The 25540-nt window shown below is 39.6% G+C and overlaps 1 protein-coding gene across 28 annotated transcripts in view; it reads left to right on the top strand.

The window, feature by feature from the left end:
- LOC126874402 (basement membrane-specific heparan sulfate proteoglycan core protein-like) overlaps positions 1 to 25540 on the top strand; it is a 196933-nt gene that overhangs the window by 170628 nt on the left and 765 nt on the right. For 20 of the 28 annotated variants that reach the window (XM_050636385.1, XM_050636404.1, XM_050636399.1 and 17 more), the window contains 37 exons: positions 2957 to 3064; positions 3593 to 3734; positions 4844 to 5046; positions 6336 to 6440; positions 7116 to 7253; positions 7324 to 7383; positions 7531 to 7545; positions 8027 to 8254; positions 8537 to 8674; positions 8870 to 9118; positions 9470 to 10355; positions 10675 to 10799; positions 10884 to 11064; positions 11392 to 11602; positions 11849 to 11989; positions 12073 to 13882; positions 14010 to 14306; positions 14756 to 14895; positions 14966 to 15146; positions 15240 to 15269; positions 15576 to 15836; positions 16043 to 16582; positions 16817 to 17231; positions 17753 to 17900; positions 18114 to 18390; positions 18716 to 18976; positions 19327 to 19593; positions 19888 to 20076; positions 20555 to 20824; positions 21035 to 21186; positions 21272 to 21579; positions 21775 to 22241; positions 22329 to 22494; positions 23928 to 24321; positions 24398 to 24764; positions 24846 to 25047; positions 25163 to 25513. In XM_050636385.1, coding sequence (XP_050492342.1) covers positions 2957 to 3064; positions 3593 to 3734; positions 4844 to 5046; positions 6336 to 6440; positions 7116 to 7253; positions 7324 to 7383; positions 7531 to 7545; positions 8027 to 8254; positions 8537 to 8674; positions 8870 to 9118; positions 9470 to 10355; positions 10675 to 10799; positions 10884 to 11064; positions 11392 to 11602; positions 11849 to 11989; positions 12073 to 13882; positions 14010 to 14306; positions 14756 to 14895; positions 14966 to 15146; positions 15240 to 15269; positions 15576 to 15836; positions 16043 to 16582; positions 16817 to 17231; positions 17753 to 17900; positions 18114 to 18390; positions 18716 to 18976; positions 19327 to 19593; positions 19888 to 20076; positions 20555 to 20824; positions 21035 to 21186; positions 21272 to 21579; positions 21775 to 22241; positions 22329 to 22494; positions 23928 to 24321; positions 24398 to 24764; positions 24846 to 25047; positions 25163 to 25513 — 10423 coding nt within the window. Of the gene's footprint in view, positions 1 to 2956; positions 3065 to 3592; positions 3735 to 4843; positions 5047 to 6335; positions 6441 to 7115; positions 7254 to 7323; positions 7384 to 7530; positions 7546 to 8026; positions 8255 to 8536; positions 8675 to 8869; positions 9119 to 9469; positions 10356 to 10674; positions 10800 to 10883; positions 11065 to 11391; positions 11603 to 11848; positions 11990 to 12072; positions 13883 to 14009; positions 14307 to 14755; positions 14896 to 14965; positions 15147 to 15239; positions 15270 to 15575; positions 15837 to 16042; positions 16583 to 16816; positions 17232 to 17752; positions 17901 to 18113; positions 18391 to 18715; positions 18977 to 19326; positions 19594 to 19887; positions 20077 to 20554; positions 20825 to 21034; positions 21187 to 21271; positions 21580 to 21774; positions 22242 to 22328; positions 22495 to 22753; positions 23724 to 23927; positions 24322 to 24397; positions 24765 to 24845; positions 25048 to 25162; positions 25514 to 25540 lie in introns of those variants that run through there. The other 8 variants (XM_050636394.1, XM_050636390.1, XM_050636398.1 and 5 more) reach the window with 8 other exon arrangements.

Here is a 25540-nt window from a genome sequence, read left to right as displayed (position 1 = left end):
GCAGTGGAGGTTCCTCGTAAGAAACTTCGTTTTGAGGGAAATTGAACTTGAAAGGCGTTGCGCTCTACGGTACTCCAGTGGTTCTCTTTCCGTTTTTTCCATAATACGATCTTTGCTGATGTAACGTAATTAAACTTTCTAGTCCTTTAGCAATTAATTCTTCCCGTTGGCAACCAAATCTTGAGATGTATCTGTTTCATTAAATAATATTCATACGCTTGATTGAGGATACGTAAAAAGAGTGATTAGTTTCGAATAAAAAATTGTAAGTACGTATTATTGCAGAATCAAATGAGTAGATTGTAACGGTAGAAGACTGTGTGGTAAATTATCTCCGGTATATTGAAATGTATCCAGGTTAAGAACCACTGGAGTCAGCTACGCTAAAAACACGTACTCGCGACCGACTTTTCAAGTCGTTTTTCTTGAAAACAGAAACTCGGGCGAAAAAAATGCATCGTACATTTTTGACTCGTTTTTCCATGAACAATCGCCCCGTTAACTCACCCTGCATATTATTTCACATTCTATATGAAAAAGGCCCTTAAATGGATCCCACAGGAAGCCATTCCAATCTTTAACGTCAGAATGATATTTTTTAAGCAGAAATCGTTGGTTCTCCTGTTAAAAGTGAAACAGTTATTATTCCATCTTTTTCCCTTATAATATTCATTAGAACTTTTGAATGTATCTATGTGAGAATAATATGAAAAATTTCATTTCATGTAATTTAGCTCTCTCTCACTGTATGAGCACGTGCCCTTCTGTAGTCTCGTGTAATTAACAATTACGGTATCTTTGTATGTTTCAGCTCTACACCCACCCCCACCCCCACCCCCTTAAATCTCGTTCTAATACACCGACCTATTCTAATTGATACTATGGAAATGCAATTGGACGCTCTTATGCAAACAATTCTCTATCCTGTTGCTCGAATTTTCTCTCTGTCTCTCACTTTCTTTCCATTCTTGCCACTCTCTCTCTCTCTCTCTCTCTTTTTTCTTTTTCACACACTGGTTGTTTTATTTTTTGGTCTTCTCTTTCAGCACAGGTTGCCTGACCTTGATATGTACATACCTCTTCCACTCTCTGATTGTATATACATATACATATATATATATATATTTATATTCACATTTATCTATATATATATCTTTCTTCCATTCTGATCTATATTAGATTATAAGAGTCTTGCACAGCGCACGTACACAGGATCCTAGGATTCGACAAGTCGCCAAACCGGATGAGACTTTCATATTTCTGTACACACTGGTGTCGAGGAAAAGTTTAATAGCGAAATATTCTTCGTTTCAGCGGAATTTTCTACAATTTAATAATTTTCTACGATTAAGTCTCTATAATTTTCAGTTCCTTGGCAACGTAGAATGAGTTAGAAGGAAACTTTTGATCGATCCCAGTGTATGTGCCCCTTTCTATCTATTTCTCTGTATCTCTCTCTCTCTCTCTCTCTTTCTCTCTCTCTCTCTGTCTCTGTCTCTTACTTACTATATGGTACACCATAGCCTTAGATTTATGAGGCATCGCCTTTTGCCTAGATCTTTCTGTTTGATAACGTTTAAACGTTCCTGTAGCTTTTGGAAAGTACGTTACACACTCTGGCTCCCTAGGGAGAACGTAGTTCACGGAGTTATCGTGCTGCATAGTAGAATTTTCCTACTTACCACTCTTCCAATACACGCACATCCCACGGAGTAACAATGGAAACTAGTCTTTGGTCCCGTTTACCAGTTACCAGAATCGATTCTGGCATGATTAATCGCGAAATTGACAGCATCGATAAGAGTAACAAACTACTGATATCCTCATCCGTTGAAATCACTAAGATACGTCGTTCGACTTTGAATCAGCGAACTTGATTTCTATGAAATTATTAGATTGCCGCGCACCAAATATTCTTTCTCCAGAGTTTCACTTTAATAGATCAGAATCATCCATTAAATTTTGACAGTATTATCAATTCTATAGCTGCGTGAATAAAGGACAAATTTACTGTGAATCGAGTATTCCGCGTTGAGAAGATTATGAAGAGATTATGAGAATTTCATTATCGGTTTTGATACAGTAAGTATCGGAAATTTGGAAAAGTGACGTGAAAATTGCTGAGAGCAGGAAGACATCTTCCTGTTTCACTCTGGAGAATTTCAATTTCTGAATGCGTAAATTATCTTACGAGGATACTTCGTTCCAGGAATTGCTCGATCCTAAAACTGACAGTAATTATAAATCTACAAGAATTAATTGGAAATTAATTAATCGCTAGAAAAGTAGATTGATGTGGAAGTAATTTTCGTTTGGGTTTACCAATCAAACATATTAATTAAATTCCCTCCTTCAGTCTTCAACAAACTGTGATATCACATAATGGATGCGAGACCCGATCTGACCTAAGAAAAGAGCAAAGAGAAAGGAAGAAACAGAAAATGTAAAGTTCCATTGGTACTCCAACCGATTCTACAAATTACTATCTGTAAACGCGGACGGTCAACGCGATCACGACACCATAGAGAGTTCCGCTATGGGGATCAGTGTACATGTGCGCTCCTTAAAACGTCGCATGACAGCCGGCAGTGTGCACGCTGTTTGTTTGACGGTTTTATCTTTGTTGGTATCTCGACTAGGACAGTCTATCGATCGGTTAATTACCATGGGCCGCTTATTCGACCATACTTTCTCATGGAATTCTGCCACTGGACCGTGGAGAATCGATCGGAACCTGTCTATGTACATTTTTGCTCTGTTCCAACTGTCCAGTCGAGTTTCTCTTTCTTCCAATTGCTTGGGATAATGTATATGGCATTATGGGGGTCTTTATGGTTCTAGGAAAGCGAGCATACTGTCTACTTCTTTTCTTTTCTCATATATTTTTTCACAGTTTCTTTTGAATATTTCTTGAAAAATTACCCTTTCCCTCGTTAACTGTCGCCTGTCTTTTCAGAGTGCCCCAACGGTGAGCGACCCTGCGACAACGGTGTGTGCATCAACAAGAACTTCTTCTGCGATAACAACATCGATTGCCACGATGGTAGCGACGAGCGCGACTGCAGTAAGGATTTCAGACCATTTCAAAGCCTTTTTCCCATGTTCCAAGCACCGTGGAGATCCTGCCTCCCTCTCTGAACCCTAAGGACTTTGCGAGAGAACTCTGTCGAACTCCACGAAGCCTTAAAGAATTCCAGAAATTGTAATACGGCTGGTTCCTAGTAACGAGTTCTATAGAGACATTATTATACGCTAATCCAGTCCTAAATAGTTCAAAGAATTTAGCTTCTCTTGGAACATCAGTTTCAGCTAATCGTCAAACTCAAATGGAGATCGTAACCTTCTCCTTATCCAAGCTCCAAACTAATGTTTGCTGAAGCTGATAAAGCCTCGAAACAGTCTGGAAGTTGACGAATCCTTGATCCGTAGTAACCCGGTGCTGAAAACCTCAAAGGGACCTTGACTGCAGAATTCCAGAATACTCGACGCTTCTATCCCAATTAAATGAAATAAACATAACTTCCTGACTCGTAGATAAGTATCCATAGCGATCCACGAGAAGTAATAACGATAAAAATGTTCCAAATTGCAGACAACGTGGTGACACCACCAGCAGAATGTCGTGCTGACGAGTTCACGTGTCGCGATGGAACGTGTATTCCGCAATCCGCCGTCTGCGATCGACGCCCAGATTGCCCTCACGAAGACGACGAGGCGAACTGTCATAAAGGTAGGTGCACAAGATGTCTGTAAGACAGCTTAGGACGCTGAAGGGAAGGAACTAGGCAGGAACACGTGTGCACCGGCTGAAACGTGTCCTAGACGTCGCATAGGGAGACGTAGTCTGACCCAAAGTGGGTGGAAAAGGCTGCAGGGACCAGCTAAGACCTACACTGACCCGTTTGAACATCCTCGAAACTGACTCGTTCCTTGAGAAACATATTGACAGATTTGAGACTTTAATTCGTTTCTCTGATCAAAGTTCATTTGCGTCTTACGTAATAATTTAACGATTAATATTAATCAATTGATGGGATAGAAGATATAAATTGTGAACTTCTTTTTTGTAGGTCTATAATTCTTTGTTTCAAAGATAATCGGATGGCTTGGAATTTGTAAATGGTAACTTGATTTGCAAAATTGCGCCAGCAATATTAGTTCAAGTATGCAAAAGAGTGCTGTAGTATTTCTGGAAAATGGTTGGAGGAACTTAAATACTTTAATCTGTTCAAGGAGAACTTCTGTTGCAAGAACAAATTACATCTTACAATCAGAAACACGTTTCTTAAGGTCCGGTTGAGTCTGTCGAGGATTTCTGATGTCTGACCGTGTCGTGGCCGTTTCCACTGTCTGTACATAAGCTCTATTCGGTTCTGCACACTTGATCCAGTAGATCACGCAACGCACCAGGTGCACACGCAGTATTTGGCCGTGACACCGTGTCCACCGCCTGCTAGAGGCAACCAATTGTGCCGCACCGAGTTTGTACGTGCACTAATTCAGTCGCAAGTGGCCCAAATTGTACAGCAGACTGACAGGAAATCAAACACCCAGCTGAACCAAATTATAGCAAACTAAATTTCACTATCTGTAGTATTAACTGTTGTAATCATAAAGGATCTACTGTCAGTTTGTGGTGCCCTATAAATCACACGCAAAATATCGCAAATAGTTGATCAGACGATGACTGTCTCTTCCTTCAGAGGCAGAAGACTGGAATCGCAATAGTAAGTAGTTGCAGGATTAAAATTCCAAGACAGAGATGGACGATTGGTTAAGAAACAGTTAAAAGAAAGGAAGAGCCAGGTGCAAGGTGGTTTCAGTTTCGGTTACTTCTAGGTAGAACCACACTGGTGGGACTAACCCACGTGAACCAGGCTAGCAAGGATTACAATCCGGATTATCAGGCGCCAGCTAATCTGAGCACTCCGAGGAGTTGTGCTCCGGATGATTTTGTTTGTGCTGATGGCACTTGCATCCCTGAAACTCACCACTGCGACCATTTCTACGATTGCCGCGACTTTACCGACGAACAGTATTGCTTCGGTTAGATCACTGGCAGATCTTGATTATCTGCTGGCGTCCAATCCCCTCAAATTCATTTCATTCCAATTTTTTCATTATCTATTCAGTTTTGTTACAGTCAGTTTCTTTGATCAAATAGCACGTACTTTTCAACTTTTATTTAATCAGTCACTTCTAAAGAAAATGAAACAACGAAGCTATGATCGATCTATGATCAAAGGATTCATTTTGTATGCTCAAAAATGATGGTCAATTGCAAACAAAAATAACGATGATTCTTGAAACCTTGACCAAGGAAAGATACGATCGCTTATCCAGAAATTGTGTATCGCCTACATTGCTGACAGAAATAATTTAATTTGTAACTGTCAAGCCTCGGCTCTTTTTTCTGCTTTAACATAAATGATTTTTAGTTGATTCTAATAAGGATTTCATTGGAACCCTGGACGCCCCAGATTTTCTAGACTCTGCATTTTCTTTCAGTCTGTGTTAGCAGCCAAATAGGCAGTTTGTAGGTTGTTCGAGTAGAGACTTGAGTGAATTCTACTCAACTCAGTCACACGTTCAACGCATCCCTGTGTAAATTATTAGTGCATCCGTTGCCTGGTACAATCTGTTGAACATCCCTGTTGGTACGAACCTAACGTAGATCCTGTTATAGCATGAGACATAGTTTTTGATTTGCTAGAGATAGAAGGTACATATTACCTGAAGTGATCGATCGTAGACTATGTTCTGAGTGTTGTAGAATAGTGCAGCAGTTTCTAGTTTCGTAGTAATTTATTAACGAGCATACACAGAAAAATGTACAGTGGAAGCCTTAACCTTCTGAATCTGGTCTCGTACGATAACACGAGTTAATTATTTAATTTGTTTTTCCATTTACCAACTTCAAATCGAGATATTGAGATGAAAATCGAAATGGAAAATTGCCATTGGGATATTTCGCATATCATTCCATTTCTACTTTATCATTCCTCTGTAAATTGCAAAAATATCTATCCTCAAGTTTGGCCCGATAAGTAAAATGTTAAACTCACAGGCGATCAGTGTGGAGGAGTTAAAAGTGAATTTCTCTCGCTATTTTTCTGTGCGTGCCAATACACGTGTACATATACCGATCATTTTATGTCTGTTCTTAGCATTTTTAGGTACTGTTGGTGGTCCATGCTCTTTTTCATTCTTTAGACCGTTACTTAAAGAGTAATAGATCCTTTGTGCCTCGTTCAAACTTTTTCACGATCACACGATCGTTTTTTCAAGACGAAGCTGTTCATTCTATCAGTTACAATACATCGACGTGTTTGCAGGCTGTGGCAGGGACCAGTTCCAGTGTGCGAATGGAGATTGCATCAGAGCTGACCAACAGTGCAACAATTTCATAGACTGTGCTGATGGATCTGACGAAAATTGTGGTAAGGTTTTCATGCTGTTTCTGGCTAAAAAGGAGACCAGAATGGGAACAATGCAAGTGCGGTTTACCATATTCCTTCGACACAGTCTTAAAAATAGGGCTCCTGTATGTTCCTTATTCTCCAAAAATAGCCACGAATCGATCGTCTACGTCTACAGATCGTGAGTGGAGTGAGCAAACTAGGTGGAAACGATATAGTACAGTCGTAAAATTACCGATGAGCTAAAGTTTATACATCTCGAGTGCCAAGATATAAAATGTAAAGTTGAAGAGGCTAAGTCCTCAAGTTCCTTTCAGAGCCGAGCAATATTTTCTGCTATTAACCGTTCCTTCGGAAGACTTTTCTTCAAAACTTTAGCAACATATTTCCCATCGAGCATAAATTAATAAGCGATTTAATATCGTATAGGCTTGCTTTGAATATTAATTTGAAAATCATTTTCGCAATCCAAGATTCAACGAATCTAAACTATGATCCTGGATACGATTGCATTAACAAATAGTCTCTTCTGAGTTAAATTTACGATCATATCATACCGTTCTCATTCTAGTAAAGTCTTATGCTGTACCATCTCTCTGGTATCAACACCTTTTTATATTCTTCCCAATTATTAACATTTCCAGAATATTATAGAACGTATTTTACATTAATATTCTTGCGCGAATTTTTTATTAGATCACATCGTTTCCCTAATGCCTGGCAGTTGTCCACACGGCTACGTCGCGTGCACCAGAGACAAAGATTGTGTACCTCAGTCCTCTCTCTGCAATGGGGTGCCAGAATGCAGGGACAGATCCGACGAAGAAAATTGCTGTATGTGATTAATTCTAAGTTTAATATGTATTATTTGATATGATTATCATTTTCTACCTGCTTCCTCTAGATGGAGAATCTCATCGTCTCAACTTGAAGACTTATCCAAGCGAGCAACTGATCAAAGAAAGTAAGTTTAGTGGCAGCAAAAGAATAATAATCCTATTACACAGTATTTTATGCATTACACGTAGAAATGTACGTATTATAAATTAAGCAAATTAACTATATAAGAGATTAATACAATTTTTGATTATCTTTTTCTTGCCTTGGCCAGACCCGCCGAAGCAAGGTAAGATTTTTACGGACAGCAATCGCAAGTAATGCTACGCAATTTTGTTATTTATGGAGCGTGATTAATGACTCGTTGAAATTGTGAATGATCATCTAAGCGGACCATTTTATTCATTCATAATTGTAATACCAGAATCGTCTATGTCTGCGAGGAGTTTCGTGTTATTTAATTTACAATTGACAGCAGATACTTGTATTTCATAGTAACGTGCATGCGAAGAGGATATCTGAACAAAGACAGTTACTTTACAGCGTAATATATATTTTTGACAATGCGTTTCCCAAGAACAATTCCACAAACAACACCGCATATCATTACATGTTCTTCGTTTTACTCACACCAAACAATAAAAACAATAAAAATTCTTCTCATAACATATGCTTCTTATGGGAACATTACGATTAATACAAGACAAGTAACACGTAACGTCGAAAGGCAGGAGTCTCTACGGATATTACATTGTTATCTCATAAATTAGGTCGTGAGGTCGTATTCCAATGCCGTGACGAAGGTGTTCTTCGAGCCAAAGTGCGCTGGCTACGAGGAAATAATCTGCCTCTGCCTCCTGGAAGTCGAGATGTCAATGGACGCTTAGAAATACCAAATATCCAACTGGAACATTCAGGGGTGTATATCTGCGAAGCTGTTGGCTATCCTTCGTCCACGCCTGGTCAGCAAGTGAGCGTGTATCTCACTGTAGAAAAGTGTACGTGCTTTGAAATTCAAAAAAATTATTCCTGTTTTCAATTGCTTTATAGGCCTTTTTTCCGAAAGTTCCTCTTAATTCTGTCACAGCCTTGTGATCTTCGTGTCGTCTAATCTTACCCTTCTTTTAACGAGACAAAAGAATTGCGTTTAAATAAATTGGCAGAATTGAAACAAGGAACTATTCTTTCGTACTATCTTCAAATTTAAGCAATTTTTAAGAAAAATTGAAGGAGAACGCAACAAGGGTAATTTCGATTCATCACTTCTGTTCTCTGCACAGTCGAGCCGCCACCAACCAACAAACCCCACGCATGCCAATACGACGAAGCCACCTGCAGCAATGGTGAATGTATTCCCAAATCATACGTGTGCAATGGCAGACTGGACTGTACCGATGGTTCTGACGAGATGCGTTGCAGTAAGTCATCATTCGTAGACATCAGACTGCGAATATTTATGCAAGAACCCGATTAAATAAAGATTTGGTTCACCTATTTTATGAATATTTTATGGACATTCTGCATATTTGCATCTTCGAATCTCGCTTAAATGTATGAAGATTCATAGTCTGACTCATACAAGGTTCTATAAGAAAATTCATTACATTGAATAGGTCCGCACGGTTGCGAGCCAAATCAGTTCCGCTGCAACAACACAGAGTGTGTGAGCAAAGTGTGGCGCTGTGACGGTGACAAGGACTGCGCCGACGGCAGCGACGAAGAAGACTGTGCTCCAAACGCACCAGGCACCCCCTGTCGCTTCACAGAGTTTGCCTGTGGCAGCCACGATCAATGTATACCCAAAAGCTATCATTGTGACTTGGAGAGGGACTGCATAGACGGTAGTGACGAAGTAGGATGCTGTACGTGTCTCTTTGTTCTTTTACTAGATACAGTAGCCGCTTAAATTTCAATTCGTTGGGAAAGCACATTGTAATTCTCGCGATATATGTACTTCCGAACTCCTCGACAAAAGTGATGAGAACAAACGTGAGAGAGACATAATATTTCTCATTTACTCGCACTATATCTATGTATCGTCTTTGTCAGTGAGTTTTAGTTAAGCTGAACTCGAGACACTGAGTAGTAGGCAACAGTAGAATATTCGAATTAAGGCAAAATAGTTCTGTTGGAATTTAAGTGGGCACTGCTATTCTGAATCTGTAAAGAATTTGATTTAAGCAATAGCTTTTTTCTTTTTTCGTGTTATTTAGCTCCAGTTTACATAGTGAAACCACCTCCACCGATGATCATCGTGTCACAAGGAACAACTTTAATGATAACCTGCACAGCGATTGGCGTACCCACTCCCGAGATCAGCTGGCGTCTCAACTGGGGCCACGTTCCTCCCAAATGCTACATGACATCGATAAACGGAACTGGAACTCTCTCATGCCCTGACATGCAACCAGAAAACCAAGGATCCTACTCCTGCGAGGCACTGAACAGCGCTGGCTTCGTAATTGCCATTCCCGACGCCATCGTGATCGTGAACAAGACCGGACCGGAGATCTGTCCCAAGGGAACGTTCAACTCTGAAGCTAGAACCGCAGACGAGTGCATTTCCTGCTTCTGTTTCGGAGTCGCTACCCAATGTCGCAGCGCCAACCTCTTCACTTATCACATTCCACCGCCTTTCGACCGCCATAGTATCGTAAGCGTGAAAACTCAACCGGATCTGCAAATTCTGAACGACATCACCAGACAAGTGCAAGCTGTGAGAGGTATAGGTCGAGATGGAGTGCAGCTGTACGATGCAAACCAACTGCCACTGGGTTCAAGAGAGGAACAGGAAGTTGCTTACTTCGTCATGCCTGAGAACTATCACGGAAATCAGTTGAAATCCTACGGTGGTTATCTGAAGTACAGAGTAACCTATAATGGAACCGGCATACCAAACACCGCGCCGTCGGTTATTCTGATTGGAAATAATTATCGACTCTTGCATAAAGGAAAGCAGATAATAACGGGTTACGATAACGAAGAGGCTGTCAGGTTCTTCGATGGCGAATGGTACAAGCAACAAGGATGGGCTGAGGTTCCTGCCACCAGGGAAGATATCATGATGACACTGGAGAACGTGGACAATATCTTGATCAAGTATGCGAACCAGTTTGATCTATTCAAAACCGATGACCCAGACGTTGAGTTGTGCCTCTCCAGTGACTGAAGGCCAGCGTTTGGATCATTTGTTTGTACCAGTTATCAGTACTGCAAATATTTATGCAAGTTCATACTATTATAATACTAGGTAGACAATTGCTTTGCTGAATATATTTTGGATATTTTCTATATCATTACACGTTATATGCATTCTGTACATTTTTGCACTTTCAAATTTCCCACAAATGCATAAAATTACGCAGTCTAGTTATTAGCAAATTCACAGATCGAAATTGACAAAAGAATTATTTGTTAGAGTACAGTATGACGATTCTCCGTACTTGGATATCCGGCTCACTAACATAGTGATGGACACAGCTGATGTAAGGAATACTGGACTCGGATCGGCCTCTTATGTGGAAGAATGTGAATGCCCTATAGGTAAGTTTTAATTCGATTCACTGAGATCGGTCAGACTTTCCGAATCTATGTTCAGAATGATTACGAAATACAATATTTATATAGGATACAGTGGCCTGTCGTGCGAGCAATGTGCTCCAGGATACGAAAGACGAGAATCTGGTCCTTGGCTTGGTCAATGTTACTTAGCCGCGCCTCCTGGTTGCCCTTTGGGATATTATGGAGATCCTGCGAGGAATATTCCTTGCCAAATGTGCCCCTGTCCACTCACCAATCCATCCAATCAGTAAGACAATACCATTAGTAGACTACGAATATTCGTGCAAATTCATACATATTTCTAATGGAAGCTAAGCCGATTTGTTTCGTTCGCTAAATATCTTAATGAGTACACTATACTTTGGATATTTTGGCATACGTCAGGATAGTTTGGACATTTTATGAGCACTTCACTTTAGATATTTCTGAATACTTTCAATATTTTACAAGTAATATACTTGGCGTATTTTATAATTTCTTATAAATGCATAAACATCCACAGTCCAATCACTAATTAACTTAAAGTCTAAAAGAATTGTGTTACAACTATTTGCTTGAACTTGCTCTGAAACAGGTTTGCACGCACTTGTCACCTTGGATCTGATGGTCAGCCGACCTGTGATTGTCCAGCAGGATACATAGGTCGTAGATGCGAACAGTGCAACGTTGGATACCGAGGAAATCCACTTATTCCAGGAGACATGTGTGTTCCCGAATCTTCTTGTGACCCTGATGGTAGTCTCAGTACGATCGCGGATCCTAACACCGGCAGGTGCCGATGCAAGGTATTAAACTTTAAATTTCTTGGTCTAGAAATCCAGTATACGTTTGTGAAGGGTAAAAAATTACTTGCTTACTTAAGTTAAAATAAGTTTGTATGACGTGCTCAATGTTGTTTATGCTGTCGTTTGATTCGGAAATATTTCTGCTCTGTTTAAAAGTAAGTACAGGGGGATAAATGAAGAGAATTAGTACTAGAACGATTCAAGGATAGATTTTGATGCATATGGTATTAACGTATTGGTTTTCAGCAATACGTGACGGGTCTTACTTGCAATCAATGTAAGGCGAACACGTTCAATTTGGCATCGAAAAATCAATTTGGCTGCATCAGCTGCTTTTGCATGGGCATTACTGACAAATGCGTCTCCTCCAACTGGTACAGAAACGACGTGAGTATATTTTACGTTGCAGTTAATGAAAATCCTACAGAATTTTACCTACAGAATTGTCACGAGACGGTACTGTTTTACAGATTCGAGTTTCATTTACCAATTCTGTCAGGGACTTCTCTCTCATCGAGTCTAGAACACCAGATAGTCTACCAATCACAGACGGTATTCGTTTGGACACAGTCAGCCGCGAAATCATCTACAACGAATTCCCTAACCGTGGGAACAACGATGTTTACTACTGGCAGCTGCCTAGCATTTTCCTAGGCGATCAAGTTACCTCCTATGGTGGCAACCTCAAGTATACTGTTCGCTATGTTCCGTCTCCAGGTGGTCAAAGCTCGAAAAACAACGCTGCTGACGTCGAGTTGATCAGCGCCAACGATATCAACTTGCTGTACTTCTCCAAAGAGTCTCCCGAGCCAAATACTCCCCAGACTTTCGTCGTACCTCTGTTAGAACAATATTGGCAACGCAACGATGGAACACAGGCTGACAGAGAACACTTGCTAATGGCCCTGGCTGACATTCGCGCGATTAGGATTAAAGCCACATATACCACCCACACCGACGAGGCTGCTTTGTCGTTGGTATCCCTGGATACAGCTGAAAAGTACAACACAGGTCGAGCAAGAGCCGTAGAGGTGGAGGAATGTTCTTGTCCAGTGGGTTACAAGGGACTATCTTGCGAGGACTGCGATGTTGGATACACTAGAGGTGGCGAAGGTCTCTATCTGGGTACGTGCGAGCCTTGCTACTGCAATGGTCATTCCAACCAATGTAATCCTGACACGGGAGTATGCGAGAACTGTGCTCACCATACCACTGGCGACTTGTGCGAGTTCTGTGAATCAGGATACACGGGTGACGCGACTCGAGGAACTCCTTACGATTGCACAGGTCGCGAGGTAAACCATACTGATTGCAACGAAATGGGTTCGCGCAGCAGCTTGTACATTGGTGATAGATGCGATTGTAAACGAAACGTCGAGGGACGGCAGTGTAACAGGTGTCGTCCAGCTACATTTGGACTGTCCGCAGAAAATCCGGATGGGTGTAGCGAGTGTTACTGCAGTGGACTGACCGATCAATGTCACGAGAGTTCCTTATACGTTCAGCAGATTCCCATGTGGGTATACGACAACCAACACGGATTTACTCTAACCGATTCGACGAGACAGGAAATCATCGACCACCGTGATTTCGAATTGAACTTGGCTACGAACGAAATAGGGTATCGTTATCCGGATAGCAGACGACGCAGCTTGTTGTGGTCCCTGCCGCCCATTTTCACTGGCAACAAGGTTAAAAGCTACGGAGGAAGTCTGACTTTGACTCAACATATCACTGCCATTCCTGGGGCTCAGAGTTACAAGGATCAAGATATTATCTTGATTGGAAATGGGATCACGTTGTTCTGGACGAATCCTATTGACATCCAGCCTGACGTTCCATTGACTTACTCGGTGCCATTCAGGGAATCAGAGTGGAAGCGTTTGACCACCGAGGGGCCTCGAGTCAGCTCCAGGACCGATCTGATGACTGTACTCTCTAACTTGGAGGCGATTTTGGTTCGTGCAACCCACAGCGAAGGAATGAGAGCCACCTACATTAGCGACATAAGCCTGGACACAGCCGTGGAGCACCCAACTGGCAACAGAAGAGCTGTCCAAGTGGAAGTTTGTCGCTGCCCGACCGGATACGTTGGAACATCCTGCGAGTCTTGCGCAACAGGTTACTACAGAGACACTAGCGACCGATCCGTCAGCTACCTGGGCTCCTGCATCCTATGTCCTTGCAACAACAACGAGGAAAGCTGCGAGATGACGCACACCGGCCACGTGAAGTGTCACTGCAAGCCAGGATTTGTGGGCCAGTATTGTCAATACACTGGTACGTATGAAAGGAACTTCGAAGTACTTATTGTTAGATTTATTGGAAGCTTGTCAGGGTTCAAGAAAATTCTCTAAAGAAATTTAGGATGAGGAAGATATTAAATGAAATATTTTGGATCGGTTAGATGGGCTGATGGTAAGTCTAACGCCAGTGACGAGCGTGTTAAAGGCAAATTCGTGGGTTCTGTTCACGTGCAGTTACAAGTCCCCACACCCATTTTATATCTATTTCTCAATGACTCCGTGCGACGGCTGGCCACTAACTTCGTCCAGCATGCCACCAGGGCCCATTGAAAGAACTACTAATGGATCGTGGAGGAGCTGGTACGTTTACGTCCAGCAGAATCCTTTCAATGTAATATGCTGCATCGTGGACGATCATGGAACGGAACTGATCAAAGTTATAACGACGGTCACGCCAGGTTTGATGAGCCAAATTAAAGGAATATTCGTGTTTGTCCCTGGAAGGGTGGAACATCATGGTTTCATCTTCATTCGTGTTTTAGTTTAGTTCATTATTGGATATGATTGTTTCCTTTGGTCACACCTATGGATCACATATGTTCACTACTGACTATTTCATAGATCTTCTAACTTTTTGACCACTTTGATTGTTGGTCTGATCACACCTTTAGTCAAACCTATGGATCACATATGTTCACTACTGACTATTTCATAGATCTTCTAACTTTTTGACCACTTTGATTTGTTGGTCTGATCACACCTTGGTTAATGGGCTTCTTGTATCAAACTGAGTGTAAAATGTCGGATTTGGACAATTAAGTCCTTCTTCATTATTTTCATTTATATGTTTTTATGTTATATGATTCCAAAGACATGCTTCTTTTAACTTTTATGGTATTTCTTACAGAAGGCACAATATCGACCACCACGACAAGTCGTCCACCCTTAAATCCACCAAAGATTGTGGTTTATATCAGAGAACCCGAGTTCCAGATCGTTGAAGCTGGAGGTACTGTTAGGTACCATTGCTTTGAAAGAACGGACAATGTAAGAAAAATAAATAAATCATTTGGAAAGATATGTGCGGTGGATGTATTAAATATTTCTTGGAATACAGGGATCTTTGCACATCAGATGGGAAAAAGAAGGTGACGAATTACCAATAGGAAGAAGCATAGACGACAAGCGTGGCTTATTGATCATTCGAGACTTGAAAGTGTCTGATAGCGGCATTTACATTTGTCAAATCAGCGATGGAGTACATATTGGTTACAAGAACGTCACTCTCACTGTTGGAGGTAACATAAAGAGAATTTGACTACTAAGAAATATTCACCTTCGTACATATTTTATTAATATTATTGAGTATCGTATAATTCATCCGGACGCAGCTTTCCCGCGAAGTTTGCTGGACATTCCAGGTACACGAATCTTAGCTTAGATACCAGTAGTAATAACTTAGCTGCACATACAATGCTACAATATGCCACAGCAACATATAATGCTACAATAAAATGTCCTATCTGCGTCTATACTTAGGTTTAATTTGGCAGATGATACATAATAAGTAAAATAATGATACAACTTCCAATATTCCACATTTTGAAAAGTGAGAAGATGCCAGATAAGGCAACAGTCAATTAATCAGAACTACATTAACACAATACATTAATTATCTTGATTTCATTTGGATAATTTTATTTTCCTATTTAAACACTCAAATTTAGTTCCACCAAGGGTTATCGTCGAGCCATCATCTTTACAAGTAATGGAAGGAGAACCAGCGGAATTCCGGTGCGAGGCAACTGGGAATCCCCCGCCACGAGTCGAATGGATTCGTGTCTATGGTCCCATGAGCCCGGGTGTAGTGGTCAACAATGGAATTTTGCTCCTTAGATCTGCTTCAAGGTACGATGCCGCCGAATATAAATGCGTGGCAAGGAATAACGTTGGCGTGGACGAGAGAACTGTCATTCTTCATGTTGAAGGTACCGTTGACTGTCATTCCATCCTTGTGTCGTTACCTTGTAAGATGTTTTCAAGAGATTTGTGTTTTTGCATCTAACAATCTTTAATTGTAGAATGATATTAAAATTAGGAAATTAACAGAAGTTAGCAAATACACTTTCATTGACAGTTTTAATATTATGCTATACAGAAAATAGTCCTTACAAGATGATCATTTTGTCTATAGGAAAATCCACTCAACCCATAATACCACCAACCATCACCCCGTCACAATGGTTCGGCCAACCTGGAGAAACGATCGTGATAACGTGCGTGACATCTTTAATAACGAATCTTACCTGGTCTAGAGAAAGAAACCCACTACCTCACACAGCCAGCCAACGTGATGGTGTCTTAACAATTGTAAATCCTACCCCTTATGACTCCGGTATCTACGTCTGTACGTCGACCAGCTACATAGGAATGACTAACAGCACTATCAACATAACAGTAACATCTAGAACACCAGCGCCGTTTGTCAAGGTGACGCCTGAGAAACAGACCGTTCCTCAAGGCAACATAGCTGAAATAAGGTGTCTAACAAGCAGAGAACCCGGTGAACATTTGACGTGGAGCAAATATCTTCAACCGCTAAGCTCTAATGTACGACAAGTAGGAGACACTTTGAGAATTGTCGACATCCAAATTGCTGACAGGGGTATATACGTGTGTCGAGTTACTGGACCAAGTGGAACTCACGAAGCTAGCGCCATGATCGAGGTCGAACGTGAGTAAATATTAAATTTTCTGTTCCTTACACAAAATTGTCCAGTAATCGAACCACGTATCACTGCTTTAGTAAATTTTTGTATGTATATATCTTTGTATAATGATCTTTGACTCGTAGATGAATATATTAGAATTAAAATTAAAATTTACTAATCGTATAATCTATTCACACACAAGCTTAAGAATCGTTTAAGAATAACTCTTATTTCACTAATTGGGCTTGTTTAAACAGGCAGGGAACCTCCATTGGTAGAGATCTATCCCAAGAATGTCCCCCCAGTTACTCTGGATGGGTCCACGGATCTCCAATGTCGAGCAACTGGAATCCCCATGCCAGAGTTACATTGGTCTCACGAATCTGGTCGACCGTTGCCCCATAATATTAAACAACTTCCTGGTGGTGTTCTGAGACTAACCAACATCACAGCCAGCGATGGTGGGTCGTACGTCTGTACCGCTATCAATCCCGCCGGAACGAATTCAGCCATGGTATACATAGAAGTACAATCCATGCCTGTCATCAGTATATCGCCCCAATCTGGAATGCTGCACGTGAGACCTGGGGATAGGGTACGACTACTATGCAGCGCAAATGGATTTCCGGAACCTTCAGTTACTTGGAGCAGACATCCGAACGTAGTATCACTGTAAGTTACTTTTTAAAAGGAAGATCTTATAATTAGACTGCTGATTTTTATGCAACTTCATCAGAACATAATTAAAAAGGTAGAAAGTTATAAGAACCTTGATAGAAAATGATTTTATCTACCAAGAATTCTAAAAAGCATTATGCTTATTATGTATTCCGTTACAGAGTGTGTGTGAGGAAAGTAATCGGACTGATACTCTGAAAATATATATCTGCAAATACCTCAAGTACAAATGAACTTTGTTCCCTCTAAAATATTCTTGAGAAACTATACAACACCATAAAATTACCAGTTCCCGAGAAACGACATCAATCTCATTACTTTTCTGACATACTATATGAGGTAAACATGAAGTAAAAGTCCAAAAAACAGTACTAGGTATAATATTTTATAGATGAAACTACAGCATACTCTCTTAGTTGCATTCATGAAAATATGAATTTGCATAAATACTCGCAGTCTAATAATAATAGTGGAAAGTAAAAGCCAGAGGTAACCGCTGGATTTTTCTGCAATAGTACAACCAATGAATTGGCAGCCCCTCATCAGGCCGTTTATGAAATACACTCCGCTTCTTCGAGTGACGAAGGTTCATACATCTGCCATGCAAGTAGCAGAGTAGGAACTACTGAGGAACGAGTCTATATCAGAGTAGAGGATATAAATGTACGTGTTCTTATAATTGTCCTGTAATTGTACGTGTTCCTATAATTGTCCTGTAATTGTACGTGTTCCTTGTTGTGGTATTTTTACAATAGCTCACAAAAATATTTAAACACTAACCACTTGATATCGTTCATTCGTCAGAACACGTATCTGCTGTAACCATAGCTTAAGAATATGATGAGTATTAATAAAACATTGAAATATTCGTTGTAGGACGGAAATGATAACGCTATACGAACGGACTACCTCAGGATCCCCGATGGCGGCAAGGTGGAAATGCGTTGCCATGTGCAAGATTCCGATGGACACAGAATTTATCTGGATTGGAGAAGGGCGGACGATAGACCACTGCCAGCTGGTAATTCCGTTGACAATGGTGTACTGATCATCCCTGTCGTGGATAAAAGCGCCGCAGGAGAGTACGTTTGCACTGGGAGAGACCTAACTGGAAATGTTCTCTTCAGAGCCACATCTGTCCTTGAAGTATTATGTAAGATCTTCGATCGAGCTTTGTCTTGCTTACATAATATGAGAACAGAAGTGGGCTAAGTCAAGTATTCAGCAAATTGAATAATTCTTTGTTTACCATAGACATGAATATAAAGTACTTAACGCAACAATTAATCTCATTATTTTATGTGACATAATTAATCATACAAAAGTAGGAGAATTCATTAAATTAAATTAAAAAAATTAAACTAAATTAAATCGAGATATTATGATTAATTAAGTTTAGTCCACTTTTGTTTACAATGCCTTATGTGCGAGTTGAACAATCACAGAATTGAAAATTATTTGTTTATATATTGTTGCAGCCCCACCAAGGATTGTGTTAATCCCACCAAGACAAACAGTCCGATCCGGAGAAAATCCATCAATCGAATGTCGTACCACTGGTGACGAACCAATGAACATAGAATGGGATGCCATAGGGCGTAGCTTACCTCATTCGGTGACACACCATCGTGGACTTCTCCAGTTCCATGGAATCACTTATTCTGATGCGGGAAAATATGTTTGTAAAGCTACCAATGAAGCAGGAACCGCTGAAGCTGTTGCTGAAGTTCTAGTGAATCGTACGTAATACCATAGACTCTGATTCTAATAGTTCTATAATAAAACTCCATTCATCAGACTTCATTTTTGGGACAATGACTTAGCCAGTGAGCATATAAGAGGAGTTTATGCAATCAAACAGGGCCGCATTTATACTTTTATATAACATAATATAGTTATAAGTTTTAAAGTTAAGTCGTAAAATTTGGTCCCACAAGAGTGAGATCCCAGTTTGCGCTTAATGCACCTTCTGGAAAACGCAGCCTTGTAATCAAACACTAATAAACACTTCCACTGAGTTCAGATAAATGGAGCTCTAATATATAGCTATAAAATGAAATGTAATCCTGCTATAATCCATATATTTCAGAAAATCCTTACGAAAACACAGAAGTCAGACATCTCGAAAGAGACATGGTTACATATGTGGGACAACCTGTGCGTTTACGATGCATGGTCAGCGATAGAGCTACAATACACTGGTCCAGGGAAGGACTGCCATTGCCACCTAATGCTAGAATCAAAGACGATTATTTGGATCTACCTAGAGTAAGACTGGAAGACAGTGGAAGGTACATCTGCCAGACCCAAACCTCTCATGGGGTTTCCAGTGATTATGTTAATTTAAATGTCTCACGTAAGTTGAAACCCATGGTTCCTATCACATCATGCATGGTGTTCTTCCTTCACTTTCATACTTTTCATTTTTCTCGATACAAATCAAGTAATATAATTAGACAACATACGACCAAAAAACTATGACTAGAAGGGTATGTATTGTACCTGATTGTACTAAATTGTTCCTGAGCATGAATCATTTTGGATTGAATCCGATTCAGTTCAATTTGAGCAAAATTAATCATCAGCAAGTCATGATACAGATTCGATGGACACAGTTTTTATTTATGGTTGTCGCGGTATTGTTTATTAGTACTTAATTTGCGTACGGATTGCACGCGTGTGAACCCAATGCAGTGCAGGGAAAGCAGTTGCGTCTGCAGCGTTCAAGGATGCTTTCTGTTGGATTACTATTGCAATGTGAATGCTATCTTCTATCCTGATAACCGCTACTACTTCAACAGCAAACGGTGGATTCCCCACTATCTTCAACAACTAGGCGGTTTGTTTTGTTTCAACAAATTATGTGTTCCCGATTTGTGATGTCTATTGGACAGTTAATGCTTTTCTCCTTCTTTTGTTGAACAAGATTAACATTTTCTTACTGTTCCTCTCAAACTATCTCTACCCTAATAGAAAAAAATCAGGAACACAGTCTGACTGCGAAATAGATCTTCATCCTGTCACTACCTTACACTTTGTATCGTTGTGTTCATGGTACTAAAGGTTGAGAGAATTAGAAACTTTGCACAATGATCATAGAAAAGGATATTAACATCTTAGCAAGGTTATTTAATATCTTCCACATGTGTTCGTTATTCTGTAGAATAGCCTGCTCCTGATCCAAATGATATCCATTGTCATTTTAGATTTATCCTAAACTCAATGTCATAGGAAGCAGTAATGGAAAGGGCTTCACGTTCATACGTTTTAAAAATAACTTTCAATGCATTCTGCTAACTCTATTGTTTATATTTTAGCTACTACAATACCTGCTGTCAGTGTGGAAGTCTCTCAGGATCCAGTGAACATTGGGGATAACATTGACATACGTTGTGCATGCTCTGGAACTCATAATCCACGTTACTACTGGTCCAGACCTAACCATTCTAGTCTGCCACAAAATGCTCAAGTGCATGGAAACACTTTAAGATTGTCTAACGTGACTGTCAGTGACAGTGGACTGTACAGATGCACTGCAGACACTCCTGATGGTACCTTCGAGCAGGACTTCAATCTTGTTGTCCATGGTAAAGTTTCATACTTGATTATTCTATTATTCTATTTATTTCCCAGTATCCTAATCTTTATACTTTATTTATTGATCATCCAAGTAATATAGTAAACTAATAAAGTCTTTATTTTATACTTATGCTTACAAAATTATGCTTCAATGTAAGTATACAATAAGTTCAAAGCTCCAAAAATATACATCTTCAATTGAGGATTCTTTTAATTAGGTGGAAACAACGATGCTCCAGCAATTGAAACCAAGCTTGCTCCTTATGGCTCCAGTCTAGAAATGGATTGTCGTCCTAGCATCGATCCACCACTGACGTTCTCTTGGAGCAAACTAGGAGGTATTTTGCAACCTGACGCTCAAGTGTTTGAGGTATGATAATCATAATATAAAAATCATAATTAAAAACTATAGCAGAAGACATTCTGACTCCATGTATTATCTTTTTCCTTCTTAGAGCAAATTGAAGCTAACCAACGTCAAGGCAGAGGATGCAGGCACGTACATCTGCACTGTGAACAACGATCATGAAAATATAGAAATACCGACTATGCTTGTCGTAACTGGAGTAGTTCCATACTTCAGTCAGGCACCTCAAAGTTTCATCGCTTTACCTCCACTAGCTGACTCATATCTGAAATTCAACATAGAGATCTCATTCAAACCACAGAGCTATGATGGTATAATCCTGTACAATGATGAATCCAACCGTGGAAATGGAGACTTTATTATGTTGTCACTGGTTAGAGGCTACCCACAATTTAGGTAATTATCAATAACTAACTTAAAAATAACTTGAATATATCACTAATATGCAATTAAAATGCAATAATGTATAGAACGTGCATGATATGCAAAGACACATAACATATCTAGTTGTAATATTTTAAACGCGAAACAAATTTTTGTATGGATTCTGTTTCTTTAATTGCATTTATAATAAGAATTTTCCTATGTTAGCTTTGATCTTGGTTCTGGACCAACTATGATTCGGGCAGAAAAGCCTGTAACACTTGGAGAGTGGCACACTATAAAACTCCAACGTCACAGAAAGGAGGGAACCATGTTAGTCGATGGTGAAGGCCCTTACAAAGGTATCGCAGATGGCAGAAAACAAGGATTGGATATGAAATCATTATTGTTTGTGGGTGGAGTCCACAGTGGTACCATAATTACCAAATATGCAGAGATCAACAGTGGTTTCGTTGGCTGTATCAGTAGATTGGTAATTGGAGAAAAGGAAGTTGATCTGATTGGTGATCAGACAGATAGCTCTGGGATCACTAACTGTGAAACTTGTGCTGAAAATCCTTGTAACAATGGTGGTGTATGTCAAGAAGCTGCTACAAAGAATGGATACATTTGTCTGTGTCGTGCTGACTACAGTGGCAAGCACTGTGACTATGTTGGACAGCCTTGTTATCCAGGTAAAAATATGTTTTAATTACTTTTTATTTTTTCATTTTTGTCTTTTGTTTTTATATCTGTACAATTGTAATTGTCTATAATTATAGGTGCATGTGGTGAAGGCGATTGCATAAACAAGGAAACGGGCTTCGAATGCTATTGTCCTTACGGAACAACCGGTGCTCGTTGCGAGAATACGATGAAGGTCTATGAACCAGCCTTCCATGACGATAAATCCTATATAGCACACGATACACCTAAAGCTCTTAGACGGTAAGTATCTGAACAGTGCATGATGCATGATTAGAAAAGTTAGCCCAATTTTTTTGCTGCATATGTCCCTTATTTTTTATATTTGTCAGTAAACAATTAGAAAGTTTTTACTTTAGAGTTTCATGTTAAACAATTTATTATATGTATGTTTAAATGTTAATCGATGGATACAAAGACTCTCTAAAGGTTCCTCAGGCGCACTTTAACTTGCCCCCAATAAAAGGAAATCCCTGATCTTAATTGGAACAATGATTTTCAGGCCGAGAATGAACCCAACCAAAAGATACGATCGATTACGAGCACGCAACGCACAAGTTAGAAATCCACGATCAAGGCCACATCACCACAATAAGCTGCACCACACGAAACATTAGTCCTTTTTTCACAACCAAACCCTTTCAATGCACATAATGATAAAAAAGAAAAAAAGAAACGAAGGAAAAGTCATTTATAACTATTAAATGTTTGTAGAGAACGAATCGATTCTTATGTAACTGCTATTTATAGTTAGTCAGCATATTATATATGTATTATATATATTTTTTTTATGAGAATTTTATTTACAATTAGATTTTTTTGTGTCTGCCTCATACGTGTCATAGATGATTATGTTGAAGCCTGTATAGTGAGTAGTTCCTTGGAATGAACCTCATGGTGCTGTAATATTAGAGTATCAATTAATATACTTACGTTATACTTTTCATATAACAACCTTTTACAGGTCCAAGTAATTATTTTCATAGCAACATTATTTCAGAAACAATTCTTGTCGATAGAGCTCTCTTTTTATTAAGATGCCATTCGATTCGTTGGATCTTGGACCATAAAGGGTTTTTTGTACAGCTTCTTGAATAATACATTTTAACGCATGTTTAACGCGTGTTAGTTATTTTAATTATTGTTTAAAGTAAACCATTAATAAGATCACTACCAAACAAGAAAGGCACTTTACAGTAGTATCAAGAGCTTATTATTGGCATTATTGTGTTGTGGCATTATACGCGATTTGTGTACTAAGCACACACTCAACACATTCACACACACACTTAATATCAGGCACATCTTAAGATGTTTGTACTTATTTTGTAAGAACCTGTTTGATGTATGTGCCATAAGTGGTGTGTTTCTAGGGCCAGAATGACCGTTTATATGTATTTCGACGGGCTTCGAGTGATGCTATAAGTATAAATATATGTCTTGAGATGCAAATAAAAATTGATTTAACAGGATTTTTGTCATTTTGCTGATTACCTGCCTTCGTAGTAGTTTATGAACATCAAAGAGGGTAAGTCACGTTTCAAAAGGAAAATTGTGTGTCCCTCCAATGTATTTTCTCCCATTAATTCTAATATTTTCTCCTACTAACAGGAACTAATTTCTACATCTAATGTTAAATCAGGACAATGACTTTAATATTTCCAATGTTATTACAGATTGAAAGTAGCAATGAACTTCAATCCTCTGGACAATCAAGATGGCATACTGATGTATTGTGCTCAAAGTGAAGAGGGACTTGGAGACTTCGTTGCGTTGGTAGTCAAGGATGAACGTGTCGAGTTTCGATACGACATTGGTTCTGGCCTGGCGATCATTAGATCAAACCATGTTCTTCAACCTGGTGTATGGACACATGTCTCCATCAACAGGGACTTCAAGGAGGGGAATTTGACTATAAATGGAGAACCTACAATAGGAGGCAAGTCTCCCGGGACTGCTCGCACCATGACGCTTAATACACTACTCTATATTGGAGGCGTTGATCGCAGAAGAATTATAGTGAACAGAAATGCCGGCGTAGATAGGACTTTTCGTGGTTGCATCAGTGATGTAAGCTCATCATAAACTTTTTCAGAAGATTCTTGATAGAATTATCCAAATAAAACATATTCTATTATATTCTCAGCTTGGAGTGTCTTCGATGAATGTAGACATACTAAAGTCTGCTTTGGATTCAGTAAACATAGATGACTGCAATGTTCTACATCCTAATCAAACCAAGTTGACTACTGCAATCACTATTCCACCATCCACTACGACTCCCTATGATCCGTGTGCCTCCAATCCTTGCATTCATGGAATGTGTCAGAATACTGATTCGTACGACTATTCATGCACCTGTGAATACGGCTACGTGGGAAGAAACTGTGAGAACATTTTGAAGCAATGTGAACTGTTGCTTCCCTGTAGAAATGGAGGCACCTGTACAGACCTCCATGGGTCCTACAAATGCGATTGTCGCTTAGGCTACAATGGACAGAATTGTGAAAAGTGTAAGTATTTCAGAGAATCAATTTTAGTACTAAATACAAATATTTATTTTACAATCTTATTAATTTCTCTTTGATTTTCAGTGGCGGAGGTAACTTACGATGTTGCATTCAGAGGGGATGGTTGGTTAGAGTTAGATAAGTCTGTAATGGCCCATGAAGAAGAACGTGAAGTGTTAGGTTTTGAAATTTCAACGAACAAGACCAAAGGACTGATCATGTGGCATGGGCAGACGCCAAATGATCTTAATCTTGATCACTACATGGCTCTTGCTGTGGTTGATGGGTAATTAACAATGTTCTTTTTAATTAAACACAATAATTTATGAATTCATTTGCAAGCAATAAGTATTCTATTCCAGTTTTTAGAATAAATATTTTATTTAATCTGCTATTTTCAGTTATGTAGAGTATCAATACAACTTGGGTACAGGACCAGTAGTGATTCGTGTCACTGCACAGAAGGTAGATGATGGAGAACGACACAGAATAATCTTAAAGCGCCAGGGAAGTGATGGAAGCATAGAATTAAATGGAGAACACATGGAGAGCAGTGCTAGCTATGGAACACAGCAAGATTTGAATGCTAGAGGCAGCGTGTACTTAGGTGGAGTGCCAGACTATGCTATGACTTATGGAAAATATCAAGAAGGATTTTCTGGTTGCATTTACACCATGGAGGTGCAAGATTCTGGGGCCATAGACATTGGAGAAAAATCTATAAGGGGAAAGAACGTTTCACCATGCACTAGGTAAATGAAAAAATAATTTTCTGTTAA

Source organism: Bombus huntii, chromosome 16 (genome assembly GCF_024542735.1).
Source record: "Bombus huntii isolate Logan2020A chromosome 16, iyBomHunt1.1, whole genome shotgun sequence".
NCBI classification, from domain to species: Eukaryota; Metazoa; Arthropoda; class Insecta; order Hymenoptera; family Apidae; genus Bombus; species Bombus huntii.
Note: the sequence above shows the minus strand (reverse complement) of the source record. Positions and strands in the feature narration are given on the sequence as shown.